Source organism: Mycteria americana, chromosome 2 (genome assembly GCF_035582795.1).
Source record: "Mycteria americana isolate JAX WOST 10 ecotype Jacksonville Zoo and Gardens chromosome 2, USCA_MyAme_1.0, whole genome shotgun sequence".
NCBI classification, from domain to species: domain Eukaryota; kingdom Metazoa; phylum Chordata; class Aves; order Ciconiiformes; family Ciconiidae; genus Mycteria; species Mycteria americana.
Window position 1 is genome coordinate 13,816,463 of NC_134366.1, and position 18,584 is coordinate 13,835,046.

General features: G+C 39.8%; 1 protein-coding gene across 1 annotated transcript in view; it reads right to left on the reverse strand.

Moving 5' to 3' along the window:
- Window positions 1-18,584, reverse strand: part of PITRM1 (pitrilysin metallopeptidase 1) — a 30,238-nt gene that overhangs the window by 1,679 nt on the left and 9,975 nt on the right. Inside the window, exons 13-25 of the mRNA XM_075492439.1 lie at window positions 13,828-13,962; window positions 11,731-11,869; window positions 10,493-10,609; window positions 9,186-9,318; window positions 8,349-8,469; window positions 7,466-7,542; window positions 6,982-7,147; window positions 6,760-6,860; window positions 5,642-5,762; window positions 4,773-4,844; window positions 3,380-3,492; window positions 2,713-2,838; window positions 1,281-1,426 (exon numbers count right to left, since the gene is read on the reverse strand). Coding sequence (XP_075348554.1) covers window positions 1,281-1,426; window positions 2,713-2,838; window positions 3,380-3,492; window positions 4,773-4,844; window positions 5,642-5,762; window positions 6,760-6,860; window positions 6,982-7,147; window positions 7,466-7,542; window positions 8,349-8,469; window positions 9,186-9,318; window positions 10,493-10,609; window positions 11,731-11,869; window positions 13,828-13,962 — 1,567 coding nt within the window. The remainder of the gene's footprint in view (window positions 1-1,280; window positions 1,427-2,712; window positions 2,839-3,379; window positions 3,493-4,772; window positions 4,845-5,641; window positions 5,763-6,759; window positions 6,861-6,981; window positions 7,148-7,465; window positions 7,543-8,348; window positions 8,470-9,185; window positions 9,319-10,492; window positions 10,610-11,730; window positions 11,870-13,827; window positions 13,963-18,584) is intronic.

Here is an 18,584-nt window from a genome sequence, read left to right on the forward strand (position 1 = left end):
TATACGTGCAAGACAAAGGTTTGATCACCTTTTTGTACTACATGCAGAAATCTGCATACAAAAGCTTGCCTTGCCTACAGTATTTTAATGTTAATATTAAAATTAATATTATAGGTCCATGAACAACCAGAGAACTCCAAAATAATCATAGAAAAGCTTTTTGTCATGCAAATAATCTGAGTGGGGAAAAAAAGTGGCTTGGGAGGACATCTGTCACCTAGTCCAACCTCCGGCCCAAAGCAGGGCTGACTTCAAAGTTAGATAAGGTAGTTCAAGTCCTTATGCAGGGCCCAATGATCAATATCAAGGTAGTATGAAGGGATAGGTATTTCTCTCTGCAACAGCTTCCAGGCCCATTCAACAATGTTCTTCCATTCAGTCTTTCACTAAATTTGCTATAACCCCATTAAGATGCATGTTCAAATATCAAAGAATGTAAATCATTACTCTCACAAATACCAACGTTCAACATGCATGCATTTCGCTCATATGCACCTAAAATTCATTACTTCTTTTTTCAATTGCCCAGACCAAAACCAAGTTCCATCAGCTGAAAGTCACCTTCATTTTAAGTTTTCTTGTTTAATAAGTTATTGTTAATACAAGTACATATTAAAATAATGCTAATTTAAACCTTATAATTCCTTTATGTATAGGAAAGGAATGTATTCTAACTTAGCAAGTTCTGGATTGAAATTAAGCTGAGAATGGGGGAGGGAGGGAAAAGTGAGGAAAGCAAAGCAACGTGTGAGCAAACTGAAAAGATGTGAAGATACTACCAATCCATCATAAGTATGCAGATATGTAAAGAAGATAACACCCTCCACCGCAGCAGACAGACTGTTATGCTTTAACTTCTTCAAAAAAAGAATGCACAAAAGGTTAGTGACATTCATAGTCAATATGCATATTTCTGTCAGGAAAATAATCCTTCAACTTTTTTTTGAATCAGAAGACCAGTATTTATTTTTATTTGCTTGCATTTAATGCCCTTTCCAAGCCTAAAATTGTTTCTTTAATCTACCTCTATCTCCTAGCTGTATTCACCTGACACCAAGGAGCAGTGTGAATACAAAAACTGCAGCAGAGAGACTGAACGCATGTGGTATTTCTGAAAGGGAGCAACAGGAATTGACTGCTTCATTGAAAATGCAATTGTCTTACATCTGCCAAGTACAAATTTTATCATATAATACAGTTTAGCAAACTATTTTCTTGCCTTGAAACTTAAATAAATAAAAACAAACATTGGCAGCGCTGGGAGGCTGGAGAGCATATACCTTTATCTGAAGGAGCTATTGGTGCATCTACAGCAGCAAATACCGCTAGCTTAGCTTCATCGATATCTTGTTGTGTGAATTCTCCAGATTTGGCCCATTCGACTGCTTTCTCAAATGTTTTCAAGGTGGATAACGAATTTGGGTCTCTTAGAAGAAAAAAAAAAAAGTAAAATTAATTACTTTAGTCTTACCAGATGAAATACTATAATTGCTTTGTTCTCGTTTCATTCATAGTTTACTATGCATCACACAAACATACATACATGGGGATTAAACCAAATGATAAACTTCCTTTTTGTTTACAGAAAGAGGTTTTGGGGTTGGTTTTTTTTTTTTTTCCAGAAGAAAGAAGTGTTATAAACCAGGCATATTTTGAATTTTAGATACACAAATGTAGCAAGTTCCGTTGCCTAAAGTAGTTCCAAGGCAGTGTGTAGAGAACTGGTATTTAAAAAGATGGTAAGCCACCACTGTTTACAATGCGCTATCAATTTGCTGCAACAGCTTAGTAAGCATAACTGCCATTAATATCAACAACAGTAATATTTATGATACGCCATATCTTCTCTAAGTTGTGTTTCCTGCTACACCTGTTCCTGCTCTCTGTAAAACAGGTGCAACAGGTTAACAACTACTGAAATACTAACCAGACAAGTCCTACCATGTTGAAGCTTCACAGAGAGGCAAGGCTGCTCAAATTTTAGCTCAAATCCCAACCAAATACTGTGCTAGGCTGCCTTTGGTCTAGGGAAACAATTTAAGCCAGGACTCTAGCCACATGACATTTTTAGTGGGGATTATAACTAGTCTTTAATATCTCCAGTTCAAATTTCATCTGGAAGTGCTTTGGTAAGACCAATGCCAGGTAACTGTTCTGGACCGGCAAAAAAGAGAAAAAGAGAAGAAAAAAAAAAAAAGGCAATTCTAGCTCATCACCAGCAATGCTTTCTGCTGAATCTCTGATGATTCCAGCCAGTCACCAAAGGAAGCAGCATATTTGCAAACTCAGGACCTTAGGGAACAACATCATTCTACTTCCTGGTCTCAAATTTAGAATAGTCTTGAATTCCCTTTTTTAGGGCCTCCTCAACCCAGGAAGAAACAAGTGAAAGCTAGTTTTACATAAATCTGGTACCGAGACAGTAAACATCTGAATACAGAGACACAACAATGGCTGCTATCAGCAGAGATAAGCTAGGCTTTCCCAAGGACAGAAACCAGAGAAAGCAAGGAGGGGCTTATCAACTAAACTGATATACCTTAAGCAACTAATCTGAACATCATCAGCACAGAATCACTTTCTCGTGATTCAACGTTCTTTTTACTTCACTTGATCTTGAAAGAGAGCTACAACTAAGTCAAAAAAAGATACATGTAAGTGCAGTCAGCGGTCCCCTCAGACATGAACAGGAAAGAATGAACCTACTGTTACCTGTAGGAATAGAAAGTGAATATGCCATTGTGACTAAGTTTAGCACCTCCACCATAAGCCCCTCCTTTCTCTCTGATTTCTCTATGTAGGAATTTAGCTGTCATCAACCGTGCAAGAATTCGAAGGCTGTAATGAGAGAAATACCAACAGCAAAGATGTTAAATGAATTGGACAACAGTAATATTCACAACTTCCTCTAAAGTTCACAAAGATCCCCATTTGCAATGCATTGCTTCTTGTAAGCTACAACAGTAACAATGCTCAGTATTTAATAATAGCTGAATAATGTGACAACGTTGTAAGAGTGGCACTGCTTTGGACCACTTCTTGATTACTGCCATTTATTTCACTTCAATGAAATACAAGGGCAGCCTCCCGAACTTTGCTACATGCAATAGGATTGTCAACTCAGACACATCCAATTAGGCAGGGCTGCTTATTCAGAAGTTAGGGGATAGCAGCCCCTCGTTACTTCTTCTCAGCATTTAGTAAAACAGGGCATTTCTGGGCCTAGCCATGCAAAGGTTGCTCCATAAAGAATTTGTGATAAATGCACTGCAAAGCATTTTCTGTCGACACTCCATTTTCTGTGGTCAGCCTAACACTCTCCATTTTGTTTTGTGCTATGCAACATATACAGAAGCTCCCTGCTGACTCTGTTTCCCACCTTGCATAGTCTGCAGCTGTGTAGGGAACTGTTCGAATGCATTCCCCAATATAGTTCACTGGGAAGGGAAGTACAAAATGGGTCTTCATCTGGCATGGTTTAAAAGTAGGATCCTAAGAGAAAAACGCATTATTGTCACAGCATAGATGAGACAATTTATCCATTTGAGAACTCTGGCTTTTTTGAGAGCTATGAAATTCTGCCAAACATACAGACACACACAAATGCTCAAGCTGCCACTTGACTTACACTGCAATCACTGACATTTCGCTTGTGCCCACGTTAGCAATCCAGTACACAGAATTGCCTTGGGAAACTAAAGTACATGGACACTGTACATCAGCTACCCATCCTTGCACACTGGCTTCTCAGTTGTGCAGGCCTTGTACTATTACCAAAGAGTTTTGATTGGCATGCTTCCCCTGCCACGTCTTTACTTTGACTGAACCAAGCGTTCATAACTCTCCACTTCTACGTCCACCTAAGTGCATGGTCACCACATCATATTTCAGTCCACCTACTCAATTTTAGATATTGAAACCAGATTCAAAAACTGAAACCCACCAAAAAAAAAGTAAACCATTTATGAACAGCAGCAGCTATATGAATTTCTGCTCAAATATCCCCTGCAATAACCTTGATTCTTCCCTACACCCCCACTTCAAAACTTGCAGTCCTCTTCGTGTCTCCAGGCCTCCGCAGCACTCGCTTCTTTGCCTCTTTCACACATGCACCTCCTTGTGTGCTTACTTAAGCACGATCAGAGCCTTACACACCTCCAGTAGTTTTTATGACCCCATTTCAATACTCCCAAGCCTTTCTTAACTTCAGAGACCTGCTTCCCACCCCCTCACACATCTCTGGCTGGCTGGCTGGGCCAAGCACAGCAGTGTATACATGACTGGTCAGCACACAAAACCATGGGCTGAGCTCTCCCTGCCTTCTTCTCAAAGGAGAGCTCAGGGTATGCTAAGCTATTTTTCTCTCCTGTAGCCAAATAGAGATTTTCATTTTTACTTAATTGTCACTGATGCTCTTCTCTCAGGTGTCATTCACATTCAGAATCATTTAGGGAGGAGAGGAAGGAAAGGAAGGGGCTAACTGGGAGTGACACCACACAAGTCTGGTTCTGAAACCAGGATAAAAGTAAAATAAGCATCGCTTACAAGACACAGCACAAGCAGGTATTTGCCTGCACACATGGGTGTGAAGTTAGCTAAATGACCTTCACACCAGAACCAAAAAGGATTACATAGAAAGATGAAGAAGTTTGATGGCTAGTTTAAAGAAACAATCCAGTCAGAGGGTGGAACTGAAGAGCGTATTATGTGTGGACCATTAGTATCAGTAACAGCCCTCTGATACCAATATCCCCAACCAATAATGTACTTACATTAACTAGTTTCCTTGTGATCTGCAAACCAGTAAGCATTTTGCTTCCCACAGGTTTGACTTCTGAAGATTTCTACAAGAGACCCAGCCCTCATATTAAAAGATGATTCAACAATTTAGACTAATAATATTACAAATGCAACCCCTGCCCTTCAAACCTCTTTAAAACCACCATCAGACCATGTCTTCACAAACATAAGCAAGCTACTTGATACTTCTTCATATTTGAACTTTTAAGCAAATGCCAAATAAATTTCCTTTCAAGAGTAATTTGGCACTGAACGACACCAAGACAGAGATTAAGTGAGGCCCAGAAAGTTTGACTATCATTTCTCTCATGGGTAGGGAACTGAGAGCTTATTCCAGTCTCGTCAGAAATTAAGACAGATCTGCACGTTGACAGAGCAGATCCTTTGTCAACTCTATTGAGCCAAGCACATTTTGTACCAAATGCCCTGAACATCCAGATAACGAAACAAATTCCTACGCAACTGAGGAACTGCACGTCATGTCCTATTTGCTTTTGGCCAACATTTCAAGCTCAGCTAAAAAAGAAGTTACAGTTTTATGTGACAGAGAAAGGAATGATTTCTTTTTCCACATCCCACACAAAAGCGGTAACCTCAGGGTAAGGCTTGACACCCAATCCACAGGATTACTATTGTCTACTTTATTGAGGTGAAGACAGCCTCTGTGGCAAAACACATCGCAGCTTATCACAGAGCTGACTCTTGCATATTTCTTCAGACATCTTTGTATGGACGTGGTATCTGAGTTCAAACGATCTTCTCCCGATTGCACAGTGGTCTTTACACAAGATCAAATCCAACTGTGTTTGATGCCCTAGTCACAAATGAAGTAATTTCTTACCTCAATCACATGGGGACGAACAGGTTTTCTCTCTTTTTTACTTCTAGCTATGCCCTTTATAAATTTCTCTACTTCTTTAGAAGCTTCTGGTATCTGTTGAGGTGTTGCATTCACTGAACATCTGTTAAAAATACGTATCAAGTTTTTAAATATGTTTTTGTGTTTTTAGACAGTCCTTTATAATTTGCACCACTTTGTCTTCCTAAACATTTTCTACTAAGTCATCAGAATGTTACATCTGCGGTCACTGATAATCATTATCACAGAAAAAAGCAAAATACTCATAATCCAGCATTTTATATGCCAAAAAAAAAAAAAAAATTGTCATAGTCCAATTGCTTTTCTTTTGCTTGCCCAAAACCACCTTCAGACCTAAACTTTAGCAGTAGCTGTCAAACCACTTCTGTGCACAGGACAGGACTACATCAGTTTTGCAAAATATAAATGTCTCAAAGAAATTAATGTCCTCTGTATTCTCTCTTTACAGGCAGACATACCAGGGTTTTGAACAATATAGATATTTCCATAATTTTATTCATCATTTTATGCTTTGCAAAACAAAACTTTGCAATTTATGTCACTTCAAATGGACTTATTTTTAGAATTAATGTGTCTGACACCAAACACCTTAAAGTGCCCTTTTACTTTTTCCAATATTTGCATAAAGCAGATTTCAGAATGTCGCTATTTTCCTTTTAGGAAACAAACTGCATTCTACTGTTACAATACAATATAACTGGGCACCTCCTGGGCACCTTTAAGAAAAAAAAAAAAAAAGGCAGAATTTTCAGTATTTCTGTAAAATCCCACAGGCCATTTACACACTTTTGGTACAACAGTACAATGGCACTGTTTTGGTACAATGGTACAACGTACTGGTTTGGTACAATGAAATTTGCCGTAAGTTTCTCATACCTATTAAAGAATTAACAAAATAAGCCATAGCTACCACTTTGTAAGCAAGGAGAATTTAAACTAATAACATTTTTGTAGTTTTTCCACAGACCTCCCATTTCACAAAACCCCAGTACTCCGTGAAGTGCACTGAGAAATGTCCATTCACAGGCCATGGCCTCTCTTTAACCAAAATGCCCCTTTTCTTTTTAGCTGGAACTCACCTGATGTTGTCACTATTTAATAAATACTTCTTAATGCGTGGTAGTTTGCGTAGTATTGGTTTAATATCGGACATTTCTGCTATTCTCTTCATCAACTTCACCTGTGTGGGAAGGCAAGGCAGAAAGACTACAGATTCAGCCAACAGAAAGAATTAGCAAAAACGAGTACCGTAATAAAAGTCGAGGATTTGGCCTCGCTGAAGGATGCCATTAACTTTTCACCTGATCCATCCCACTGAACATTTCTTGCAGTTCTCCAGAAGGCGTAAGGTTTTTGCTGGCTCTAATAGAGGCATATAAATGCCCACAATCTGGAATCCCATTTGACAGCTCCTGGGCAGTCTTCTTAACCAGCACTCTGAAATGTTCTTCCTCCTCAAACCGGGGGCTGAAAAAGGGTAGAAGCAAGTCTCTAGGTCTCATGCAAAAGCACACCAATGGAATTTATAATACTGAATCACTCATCATCCCAAGTTCAACAAAGAGCTCTTAGACTGTTGGCTCCCCATTAATCCACTTTATAGTCATGCAAATGATGGAATACTTAGGTTTAGAAACTCGGAGCCATTCAAAGATACAGTTACAAAAAGAAGTCCTGAAGTAGGATCTCTAAGAAGAAGAGAATGGTTGGAGGAAGAGGGAAAAAGAGAACCCCAAAACACATGCAAAAAATACAAATGAACAAAGGAAACCCAGTGTACTGTACTTGTTAAATATTTCACTCCATAAATGCATCATGTCTGGCAGATTTCTATCCAAGCATAGAGATGAAAAGAGCACACCCTGAAGGAAAAAAGAAAAACAAAACACAAAAAACCCCTTCACACAAGACAACCAAAGCAATGGCCTGAGAAACGCACAATAACTTTTTATGAAAGTGATGCAATGATGCCAACCTAATGCTACACATCACTTTCATGAAGCCTGTGCTACTAAAATCAGAGCAGACATGAAATGTGATTGTTCTTCACACAAAGCAAGCCTGTCGATTCCTCCTCAACAGTGAGTAGCAATTCAGAAACAGAATTTCTTATTTTTCACATAAAGTACAAATAAAACTATTCTGGCAATGGACTTTTCTGCAAAGGAGTCTCCCTAATTCAACTCCAGGATCCACAGGGAGCAAACCACAGCAGCAGACTCCAGCAAGTCTGAAAAAAATCTTAAGAGGATATTGCTAGGACTGTTACGCCCAATACTAAGATCTAATGATCTTGCAAACATTCCGTGTTTCTGAACCACATTAACAGTGACATACGCATGTTAACAGCAATCTCTATGCACAATATTATACCATTCTGTCCTCTACCCTCTGCTTCCAAAATTGTTTGCAGCACTCAAAAATACAGTGATAGATGCTAGTGAAGCACTGCCTTAAAATGGAAAGCCACATCAAGCACTCCCTTTAAAACAAAATACTAAGTTACTGTAATTGTCAAATTTATATCTTACACAAAAAGGCACGAGTCCTTTTATACACTAAGTCTTCAATCCACATTAGCTGACCCTCTACCTGGAAGCCCTGACTGACCCTTAACTACAGAGCTGTTATTGCAAGTGTAACATCTTGAAGTTTATGATTAATTTACCTGTTCATACACATCCAGGTGTGAATCATCTGGGATGATATGTGGGCTGACAGACATCCCACCTGTTTTTAACTCTATTTTCTGGGCTTGTTCCCTGTAATCAAGGGCTCCACATCCCATCCTGCAAAAAACAAGAGAGATTTATTTCCATTTTCAGTGTATGCCAAAACCAGGATCCATATGCCATTTGCAAAGGAGACTGTTTAGGCCAATACTAATTTAGCAACTAAACAGTTTGGGGAGTTATCGAGCAAACATAATACTTCACACCTTACTAAAGAAAAAAATAATACACCAAGCTTTTCAATTAAAGCATCCTTTTAATACACCATTTTGAATTAACAAGTGTGCTTTATGTACAGGCTTACTACCAACATCCATATGGCACTACAGTAATAACACCACATAAGCTGTTATCACCAATAAAAAGAATAGATTCCTCCCAGCCCAAGTGACTTGCTCTGCCCTGTGCCACTCTTTCCCCTATGATGGGGTCAGAGTTCCTCTGACCACATGGTGGAATTAGACCAAAAATCTATCCAAGTGAAAACTTTGATTTCTGCTAGGCTATTTTTCATTTATATCAGTTTTCCAATCTGTTCAGGGAATGCTTGTGTTGATGCTGGGGAACAAGGCAATGCAGAGACTGATGGAGAAGGGGAAAGGAGTTGGCAACTCTGTGGGGAAGAGGGAAGACCACTGTTTCTGCAGGGCACCAACTTATCAGCATTTCCCTTCTATAACAGGAACAGTTGCTGAAGTTATTAAAAGCAGTATTATTTGAGTAAGCTGTATTACATCTTATTGCTTTAGCTTCTAAGAAAGCAAACCTCTCACTTTGTAATGACATTGCAGAAGAGCGGCACATATGGTTTGAGCTCCTCGGGAAGAGTGTTCAAGCTGGAAACAGCTCTGAAATAAACCACCCCATTGGTTGGCTGAGCACAGTACTGGACAGGAATTTCATCAGCTAGGGATAGAAAAAAACAAAAGCAAAGAACAACCAACAGCTTCCTACTATAAACACATAAAAGCAGAACAATTTCTTACAAGAACTTCATATTAAGAGTTATCTTCTGTTGGCACTTCAGAGCCACTTGTTTGAAGTTTAACAAAGTTTGCACATTGCACTGAATGCTGGACTGAAGGGGTTTTATTGTTTCTGTCTATGGTAAGGTAATGGATACCTCAACAATTTGATGAGAGAATTCTGTTGACAGAGGCCACATTTTAGAGGTAACATTCAAATAAAGGGATTGTAATTTGTTTCTGAACAACTCAAGAAGTTTTTCTCCCTTATTTTTTGCCTTCATCACCCCAAAAGCTAAGGAAAGTGGGTTCCCACACTGTACATTCTCTTCTAAGCTAGGGCATTAGAATTTTCATAAACCCAGGTCATTTTATTATCAAAATTATACAGTACTTGACACTTGCTAGCAATTTTTGCAGGAAAGTGTCTGTTAGAAATATACTACAGAGCAGTATTACCTGCAAGATTTTGACAGAACTGTAACAAAATTCAAAACTGAGATCTACAACTTCTTGTTTCCTATCAATCCATGGGGTAGCCACTGACAAAGCAGGGAGAAACTTGCACTGAAGTTATGAAGGATGACAACTTTTTTTTTTTTCTATGGCTCCTGTATATAATATTCTGTAAAAACTAGGTGGGAAGGGAAAGCAGTAAGGAAGGCTCTCTGCACAAGCTGCCAGGATAAGCCTTTGGACTGCAACCTGGCTGAGTCTTTGGAAAATGGGGAGATTGCTCAAGAGCAGTGGAGCATGCCACCTAGAGATTCCTCTGACTGCAGGGCAGGGCAGGCAGTGAGTAAGCAGGCAGTGGGGAGCTCGCATCAGGAGCGCTACTGCCAGACTCCTGGGAAGGGCGGGTGGCTGGTTCCACCTGAGGACAGCCCTACATTGCCCCTCAGAGGCGATGGCAAGAAGTGTCTGCAGATCCACTGCAAACTGTCTACCACAGAGATGGTAGATGGTGGACTAGAGGAAAAGGACTGTAACTATGGACAACAAACAGAGAGTACACATGCTTTGTAAAGAGCAAAAGAGAGCAACAGCTGGGCAAGCAGCTAGATAACAATCCAATAGCGTCGCTCTTTTGAGGACGAAATAGTGGTTACACCAACCTGCAAGTGTTGTCTCCAGCACAGTGAATGGGATTTTGGGCTCAATGTCAGACACTTTTAGAGCTGGGAGACAAGACGTATCCTGAGGTTTGCTTTGAAGAGCAATTAATTCCAAACCTAGTAAGGAGAGCAGAATACAAGTTTGTCATTTTCAGCTTTTAGTGAAAGTGCTGTTAAAGCCTACTGAGGTGACGCAGATCAGAAAAACACAAGAGTTTGAACTTTAGCATTTTCTACCAATAGTTCTTTCAAATATTTTATTGAAATTCTGCAGATTATCATGTTGCAACAGCAAACAGAACACTGTATCTCTGTAAATTCTCTTTCCAATCCCCCCTTCACATCCTGTTTACAGTAACATGCAACGTAAACCCTGACAAAGTGATATCTGCCAGCCTGTCCTGTCTGTTCCCAGCTCTGCGAACACCAACCCAGGCGACCCAGACCTTGTAAGACGCTTCTTTCTAACCCATTCCCCCCAGTTCTTACTCAAGTGCTCTGTCAGTACACTGATGCAGCTAAACTGTTGTGTTTAATTTTACATTTCAGCCTCTTTCAGATTCTAGCTGGTCACCTCTAAGTACTCTCCAATTTATCTTCATAAGTAGAAAGCCTCGTCTGATCTTCTGCTCCCTTATCCCCCGCCTAATACCAAAGCTTCAGAAGATTAACGCCACTTTTTTGGAGGATTTCTGTGATTAGATCACTGTTTTCACAAATTTAGATGGCTGCCCAGGGTTTCCAAGTTTAAGTTATTGCCCAGAATAAGTTAAACACAACATTACTTTTATAGTTGGCTTTTTAAGAAGAAAAGATAAGAAAATTACAAAATATAAGTTTTATAGGAGCATGGAGCAGACCTCATATGCTCAAAAATAAACAACTTCAAGGTAAATGGTGGAATTAATCTTGTCCTTAGTGCAAGTTAACATGGGAAAGAATAAGCAGATCAGTTTTTTAAAACAATTTCCTTTCTTCTGCCCTACTGGAGACATTGATCATTCTATTTTTGAGGGTTAAAACTAATGGAATATACCAATCACACCTCGTAGTGCAAACACTACACCGCATAGCCCCATAACACATATACGCAAACTTCCAACAAAAAAAAATTATCCCTTTCAGAGCAAATGCTGGAGAGTGCCTGAGACTTTAAGATACTCTACAGAACACCAGCTAAAAAAATGGCTGTGTTTTTAAGCAGTTACTAAAATAAAAATATGAAAAAGCATGTTAACCTTTTTCAAAGATTTGGTTTTTTTCTTCTTCAGAAAGAGCATTGACCTTTTTTTCCAGCTTTTCTGCTTCCATTTTTGCTTGTTTTTCATGGTAATCTTTCTCTGGACTCATTGACAGAGTCAATCTATGTGGATTATCCTGCAAAAATATATCCCAAAACAAAGCGTTATTAACTTTGAGGGCAACTTCCTCCTGTTTTGGCTCAGATTATTGCTTCATCAGCAGTAGATAAAAACAGCCTGTGAAACATTTGGCTTGCATATTGTCTAAGATATCACAAACAGGCAATTTAAACTCTTCATTTCATACAAAACAGTCTGCTACAAGGATGGGGAAGAGAGGCAGCTTACCACAAGAACAAGCATGAACAACCTTCTGTGAAATTTTAGTAGAGAGTCACAATGCCTTAACAGCACACAGTACTCATTAGTTTAATTAAATCAAGGTTAAACAACTGTACAGAATGCTATAGAACAGCGTGCCACAAGTTTTATCTGGAGAATGTTCTAAGATGGGGAATCTGGTTAAACGCAGGAGGGTTTCATTACACACCTCTTTCAACCTGTCCAAGCTTGAGCGCACAGAGATCCCATATGATGCAAAATGTGCATGTCTTATCCTGCTCAGAAATGCTTTACATCAGTCTTGCTGCCAGAGAACTCCATGCATTATGCAAGTGTCACAACTGCTGTTGAATTTCTCTTTGTTTATACCGGACTGTGGAATTTTAATAACAAAATTACTCAAGCAGCTTCCATTTTGTACAATACTGGGAGGCTATTCAAAAGATAATGACCTCAAAAATTGAGCATTTCAAAGTAGGAGTCAAACAGCAACATCTGTCACTAAGACACTGCCAATAATTTGGGGCAATGTAATCGGATTCTGGGTTATGAATTTATTCCCCCATGCTTATGTGGGAAAACTACAGAAACCTAATTGACTACAGAGTTGAAGAGGGAAATACAGAATTATCCAGGCATAGTAAAATGGACAGGATGAACAGCATTCTATTATTGCTCCTAGCCTTCCCTGCTTTATTAATCTCCAGGCACAATGTACAACAGTGCATATAATCTTCTGATATAAAAACATCCAACTATCCTCATTGCTTCCTACTGAGTCATGTTTTGCCTTAGCCCCCTCAGCAGAACTGCATAGTAAAGGACGTTCTCAAAAACATTGCATCTGTATTTCTTCCCTACAAAAGCCAAAACCTTCACAGCTCCCTACTACTTCCAGACACTAATAATGCCTTTAGAAAAACAGATTTCAACTGACGCCACTGTCTTTGGTTGCCTTCGAGTATATGAGAACCAGCATTTACTCACTATTAAATCAGGTTGGCAGTTACCTATAATAGATCTGCCCTTCAAAACAACTTGAACAATTTGACAGAGAAAAAAAACCCAAACAAAAACAAAAACCCACCAACAAAACAAACACACACAAAAAAAATCCCAAACACCAAAAAACACTTTTGCACTGCTATCACTGGATTTTTTTCTTTCTGGCATTAGCTAATTCAGGGCTTCAGAACTATTCAATGTTATAATGTCTTTACTGTTTTTAATTCTTCAGGAACTCCAGTAGAATGTATAGAGAGGAAAACAAGGAAAACAACAGAAAGCAATTAGCACTGACAGCAAAATTCAGACAGCAGTTCACTGAACTTGAGGAGCACCAGAACAATCTTCCTTACAACCAAAGTCTTTTTAAGGAAGAAGAGTATTGGCATAGAAAGATGTATAAGGAACACATAACTAAGTCTATAACTCTCTGTTCACATCTGAGCTTCTTATTAGGAAACACCCATGTACCCTTCTAAAGCGTCAGGCATCACAGTTCAGTAAAACATTAGCATTTTATCAATGTTCTAGTATGTGTGTTTCCACATGTCCAACCAATTTTTCCCATTTTGAAAAGTTTTCACTTCAACCTTTTAAAATTAACATGCTTTATTCAAAAGTGCTGCTGTTCACCTACACCTAAAAATAGGCAGTATGGTTGTAAAAATTAGCCTTCAGCTTAATTTCAAATACAAAATTGTATTTTAAAAATTAATACTGCAGATATTTTTCTGTAAGTTTTCCCACCTTCAAATATGTTTTAACTTTTTCCTGAAGAAATGTTGGATTTTCTTTAAGGCACTGCCTGAACCGAGAGACTTTATCTGCAATCTTCAGAAGCTCCACTGGATCCCCATCTTGATTCCAGCAGGAGGCTACATACTGAATGGAAAAGAATAACTAGGTAAGTAGGACAATCCATCTGCATTTCTATAACTGACAGTATCTGTGTTCCATAACCACCTTATCATTTATATTTGAATAGCAGACATCTAATGAGTAGTTCTAATATATTTGGAGCAGAAAAAAAAAAAAGCTGAAGTCTTTGTTCAGATTAAAGGACTATTCCATCATCATCTGTCCCCTGTTCTCTCCATTCTCTCCTCTAATTTTATCATACCAAACCACCATTTTTTCTTTTTTTTTTTGCATAGGTGTGTATATCTGTATTCTGGAAATCTATTGTAATATTCTTTCCTCCCTCCCATTTAAAATAAATTCATTTTTCAGCCCAAGAAAGAAGGAAAAAAAGAACAAGTGGTAGAGACAAAGTAGTACATAAATATTACAGCCTACCCATTTATTGTATCAGTCAGATGAAATTATTTATAATAAGGTAACTCAAACATGTAATGTAGATGGGACTTTGGAGAGAGAAAATACTAAATAACCAGAAATATGCCCAGGATATTCCTTTTGGAAGGATTTTTATTCTAGTTTTATTGTCTAGTTTGAGACTATCAAGTTTGCTTGAGTTGCTATTGAAAGTTCTTCAAATATACCACAGGGCAAGATTTCAAAACCTTCTCCATTTCTACTCTGTGTGAGTGGGGAAAAAACAAAACAAAGCAAAATAAAAAAATCCCAAAACATTTGAAAGAAAAAGCCCTTAAAAGCATGTAGAAAACAAATGCATTGGAACTGTCAAAACCACCTTCTCTTTTCTTACCTCTTTAATTACAAGCAGGTATCACAAGCCTTCAGACTTTTTCAGTAATACCTATTGTTATCTATTCTGTGGAAATTCCCTAGTGTGTTTTAAAGAATAGTATTCTTTTAGAATATGCTCGAGTTAATTCGCTTGAAATAAAAGTAGTCCCTCCTTATTTGAAGCTTCCATTAGGTCATTATAACAACTCAGTGCTGGTTTTCAGTAAGCAATCTAAAAGTTTAACCATACATCTAAGAGCATTGTTCAAATGCTTCTTGAACACTGACAGGCTTGGGGCCACGACCACTTCCTTGGTGTTATGGTTTGCCCCCAGGTGGCAGCTCAGCCCCACACAGCCACTCGCTCACTCCCCTCACAGCATGGTGTGGGTGGCAGAATGGGAAGGGTAAAAGTGAGAAAACTCATGTGTTGAGATAAAGACAGTTTAATACGTAAAGCAAAAGCTGCGCGCAAGCAGAGCAAAACAAGGAATTCATTCACAACTTCCTATCAGCAGGCAGGTGTTCAGCCATCTCCAGGAAAGCAGGGCTCCATCATGCGTAATGGTTACTTGGGAAGACAAAACACCATAACTCCGAATGTTCCCCCCTTCCTCCTTCTTCCCACAGCTTTATATGCTGAGCATGATGTCATATGGTATGGAATAGCCCTTTGGTCAGTTGGGGTCAGCTGTCCCAGCCGTGTCCCCTCCCAGCTTCTTGTGCACCCCCAGCCTCCTCACTGGTGGGGTGGGGTGAGAAGCAGAAAAGGCCTTGACTCTGTGTAAGCACTGCTCAGCAACAGCTAAAACACCCCTGTGTTATCAACACTGTTTTGGTCACAAATCCAAAACATAGAGCCATACAAACTACTATGAAGAGATTTAACTCCATGGCACCCAAAACCAGTATACTTGGGGAGCTTGTTCCAGTCTTTGACCACCCTCTCTATGAAGAACTTTTTCCCAATATCCATTCTGTACTTCCTTGATGCAGCCTGAAGCCATTTCCTTGTGCCCTATTACTGGACACCAGAGAGAAGAGATCAGCACCTCCTGCTCTGCTCCCCATCATGAGGGAGTTGTAGACAGCAATGAAGTCACCCCTCAGTCTCCTCTAAGCTGAACAAACCTAGTATCCTCAGCAGCTCCTCATAAGTCATGCCCTCTAGTCCTTTCAGCATCTTTGCTGCCATCCTTTAGACATATTCTAATATTTTTACATCCTTCTTATATTGTGGAGCCCAAAACTGCACACAGTACTTGAGGAGAGGCCACACCAATGCTGAGTGTAGTGGGACAATCACTTCTTTTGACCAGTTAGCTATACTGCCCTTAATGCACCCCAGGACAAGGTTGGCCCCTTTTGGCTTTATGTGACTCATATTGAGTTTACCATCAATGAAAACCCCCAGATCCCTTTCTGCAGGGCTGCACTCCAGCCTCGTCCCCCAATCTATGTGTGCATCCAGAATTATACAGTCCAGACGCAGAATCCACATTTGTCCTTGTTAAATTTCATACAGTTTGTGATTGCCCAGTGCTCTAATCTATCAAGATCTCTCCGTAAGGCCTCTCTACTCTGAAGGGAATCAATGGCTCCTCCTAATTTAGTATCATTGGCAAATTCACTTAGTATGCACTCAAGTTCTGTGTCCAGGTCATTGATAAAAACATTGAAGAGAACTGGCCCTAAAATCGAGCCCTGGAGAACACCACTAGTGACTGGCCACCAGCCAGATGTTACCCCATTTACTAAAACTCTTTGAGCCGCACCCTTCAGCCAATGGTTCACCTATTGTACTGTGTTTTAAATAAATACATCACACAGAGGAAAGTCCTTCTAATTGTAAAGCTAGCACAGGACTGGAATACAGCAGGGAAGTTAGAGAATCCTTATCACACGACATTTACAATTACACAGGCTGTCATCTGTAATAGCCAACACGGCTTCACAAAAGGCAAACAGTGCCTGACTAATCTGGTGTCCTACAATGGAGTGGCTGCATTGGTGGATAAGGGAAGAGAAACTGATGTCATCTATCTTGACTTCTGTAAGACCTTTGGCTAAATTGGAAAGATACGGGTTTGATGGATGGACTATTCGATGCATAATGAATTGGCTGGATGGCTGCATCCAAAGAGTTGGAGTCAGCGGCTCAATGTCCAAATGGAGATCAGTAACAAGTGGTGTCTGTTCCTCAGGGGTCCGTATTGGGACCGATATTGCTCAATACCTTTATTAATGACATAGACATTGGGATTGAGTGCACCCTCAGCAAGTTTGCAGATGACACCAATCTGAGTGGTGCAGTTGATACGCTAGAGGGAAGGGATGCCTTCCACAGGAACCATGACAGGCTTGAGGAGTGGCCCCATGCAAACCTTATGAAATTTAACAAGACCAAGTGCAAGGTCCTGCACCTATGCTGGGACAATGACCAGTAATCAGTACAAGTTGGGTGATGAATGGTTTGAAAGCAGCCCTGCAGAGAAGGGCTTGGGGATATTGGTAGATGAAAAATTGGATATGAGGCCACAACGTGCACTTGCAGCTCTGAAAGCCAGTCGTATCCTGGGCTGCATAAAAAAAAAAGTGTGGCCAGCATGTTGAGGGAGGCAATCCTCCCCCTCTACTCTGCTGTGCTGAGACCCCACCTGGAGTACAGCATCCAGCTCTGGGGCCCCCAGTAAAAGACAGACATGGTCCTGTTAGAGCGGGTCCAGAGGAGGGCCACAAAAATGATCAGAGGGATGTAACACCTCTCCTATGAAGAAAGGCTGAGTGAGTTGGGGTTGTTCAGCCTGGAGAAGAGAAGGCTTCAAGAAGACCTTATTGTGGCCTTTCAATATATGAAGGGGGCTTATAAGAAAGACAGAGAGACACTTTTTACGAGGGCCTGAAGTGACAGGACAAGGGGCAACAGTTTTAAACGGAAAGAGGGTAGATTTAGATTGGACATAAGGAAGAAATTCTTTACAATGAGGGTGGTGAGACACTGGAACAGGTTGCCCAGAGAAGCTGTGAATGCCCCATCATTGGAAGTGTTCAAGGTCAGGTTGGATGGGGCTCTGAGCGACCTGATCTAGTGAAAGACGTCCCTGCCCACAGCAGGGGGTTGGAACTAGATAATCTTTAAAGGTCCCTTCCAACCTAAACCATTCTATGATTACTTTAGTTATAACTAGGTCCCTTTCAGGCCCTTTTCCAGGTCAACTTCTAAAACATTATCTCAGGGAAACAAACTGAAATATAACCCTCTTCTATGGGAGTATTAACACCAAATGCTGCATGACTGTTTGGTCTTTAAAATCAAGAATTGTTTAACAGCTTTCTCTTCTAGAATTAAGTCCTAACAGTTGAATCAACTTCAGGACTTAAAGATGTTGAGAGATAAAGTATATGCGTCAATATTTAATCACACAGAATTACTCACACAATCTGAAGACATACTAGAAAGTATTGGCTATCAAAATCAGGCACATTTTGCCAGATCCTACTATGACACATGACAGGCAATTAAATATCCACAATTTGTCTGTTTCACTGTATGGCAATTTGATTTAAAACAGCTCTTGGTTGTGCTCTCTAATTTACAAGTCTCATGTTAATTCAGGACTCTGCTGCTTTACCTAACTTTGTACGCCAAAGGAATGAACTCCTGTTCTTGCTGAAGAAGATAAACACTTGAGAGAGACAAAGCAAAAGAGCTGGTAAGCAACTGAAGTTGCTGCAGAGCAGAAAAAAACCAGAGGACACCAGAGAACAGGTGGCAGCAGGAGGCCCTGATTTCCAAACTGACTGCAAATACTGCAGCTAACTTGCTCCGAAATTTACAACGACTTGCAGACTTC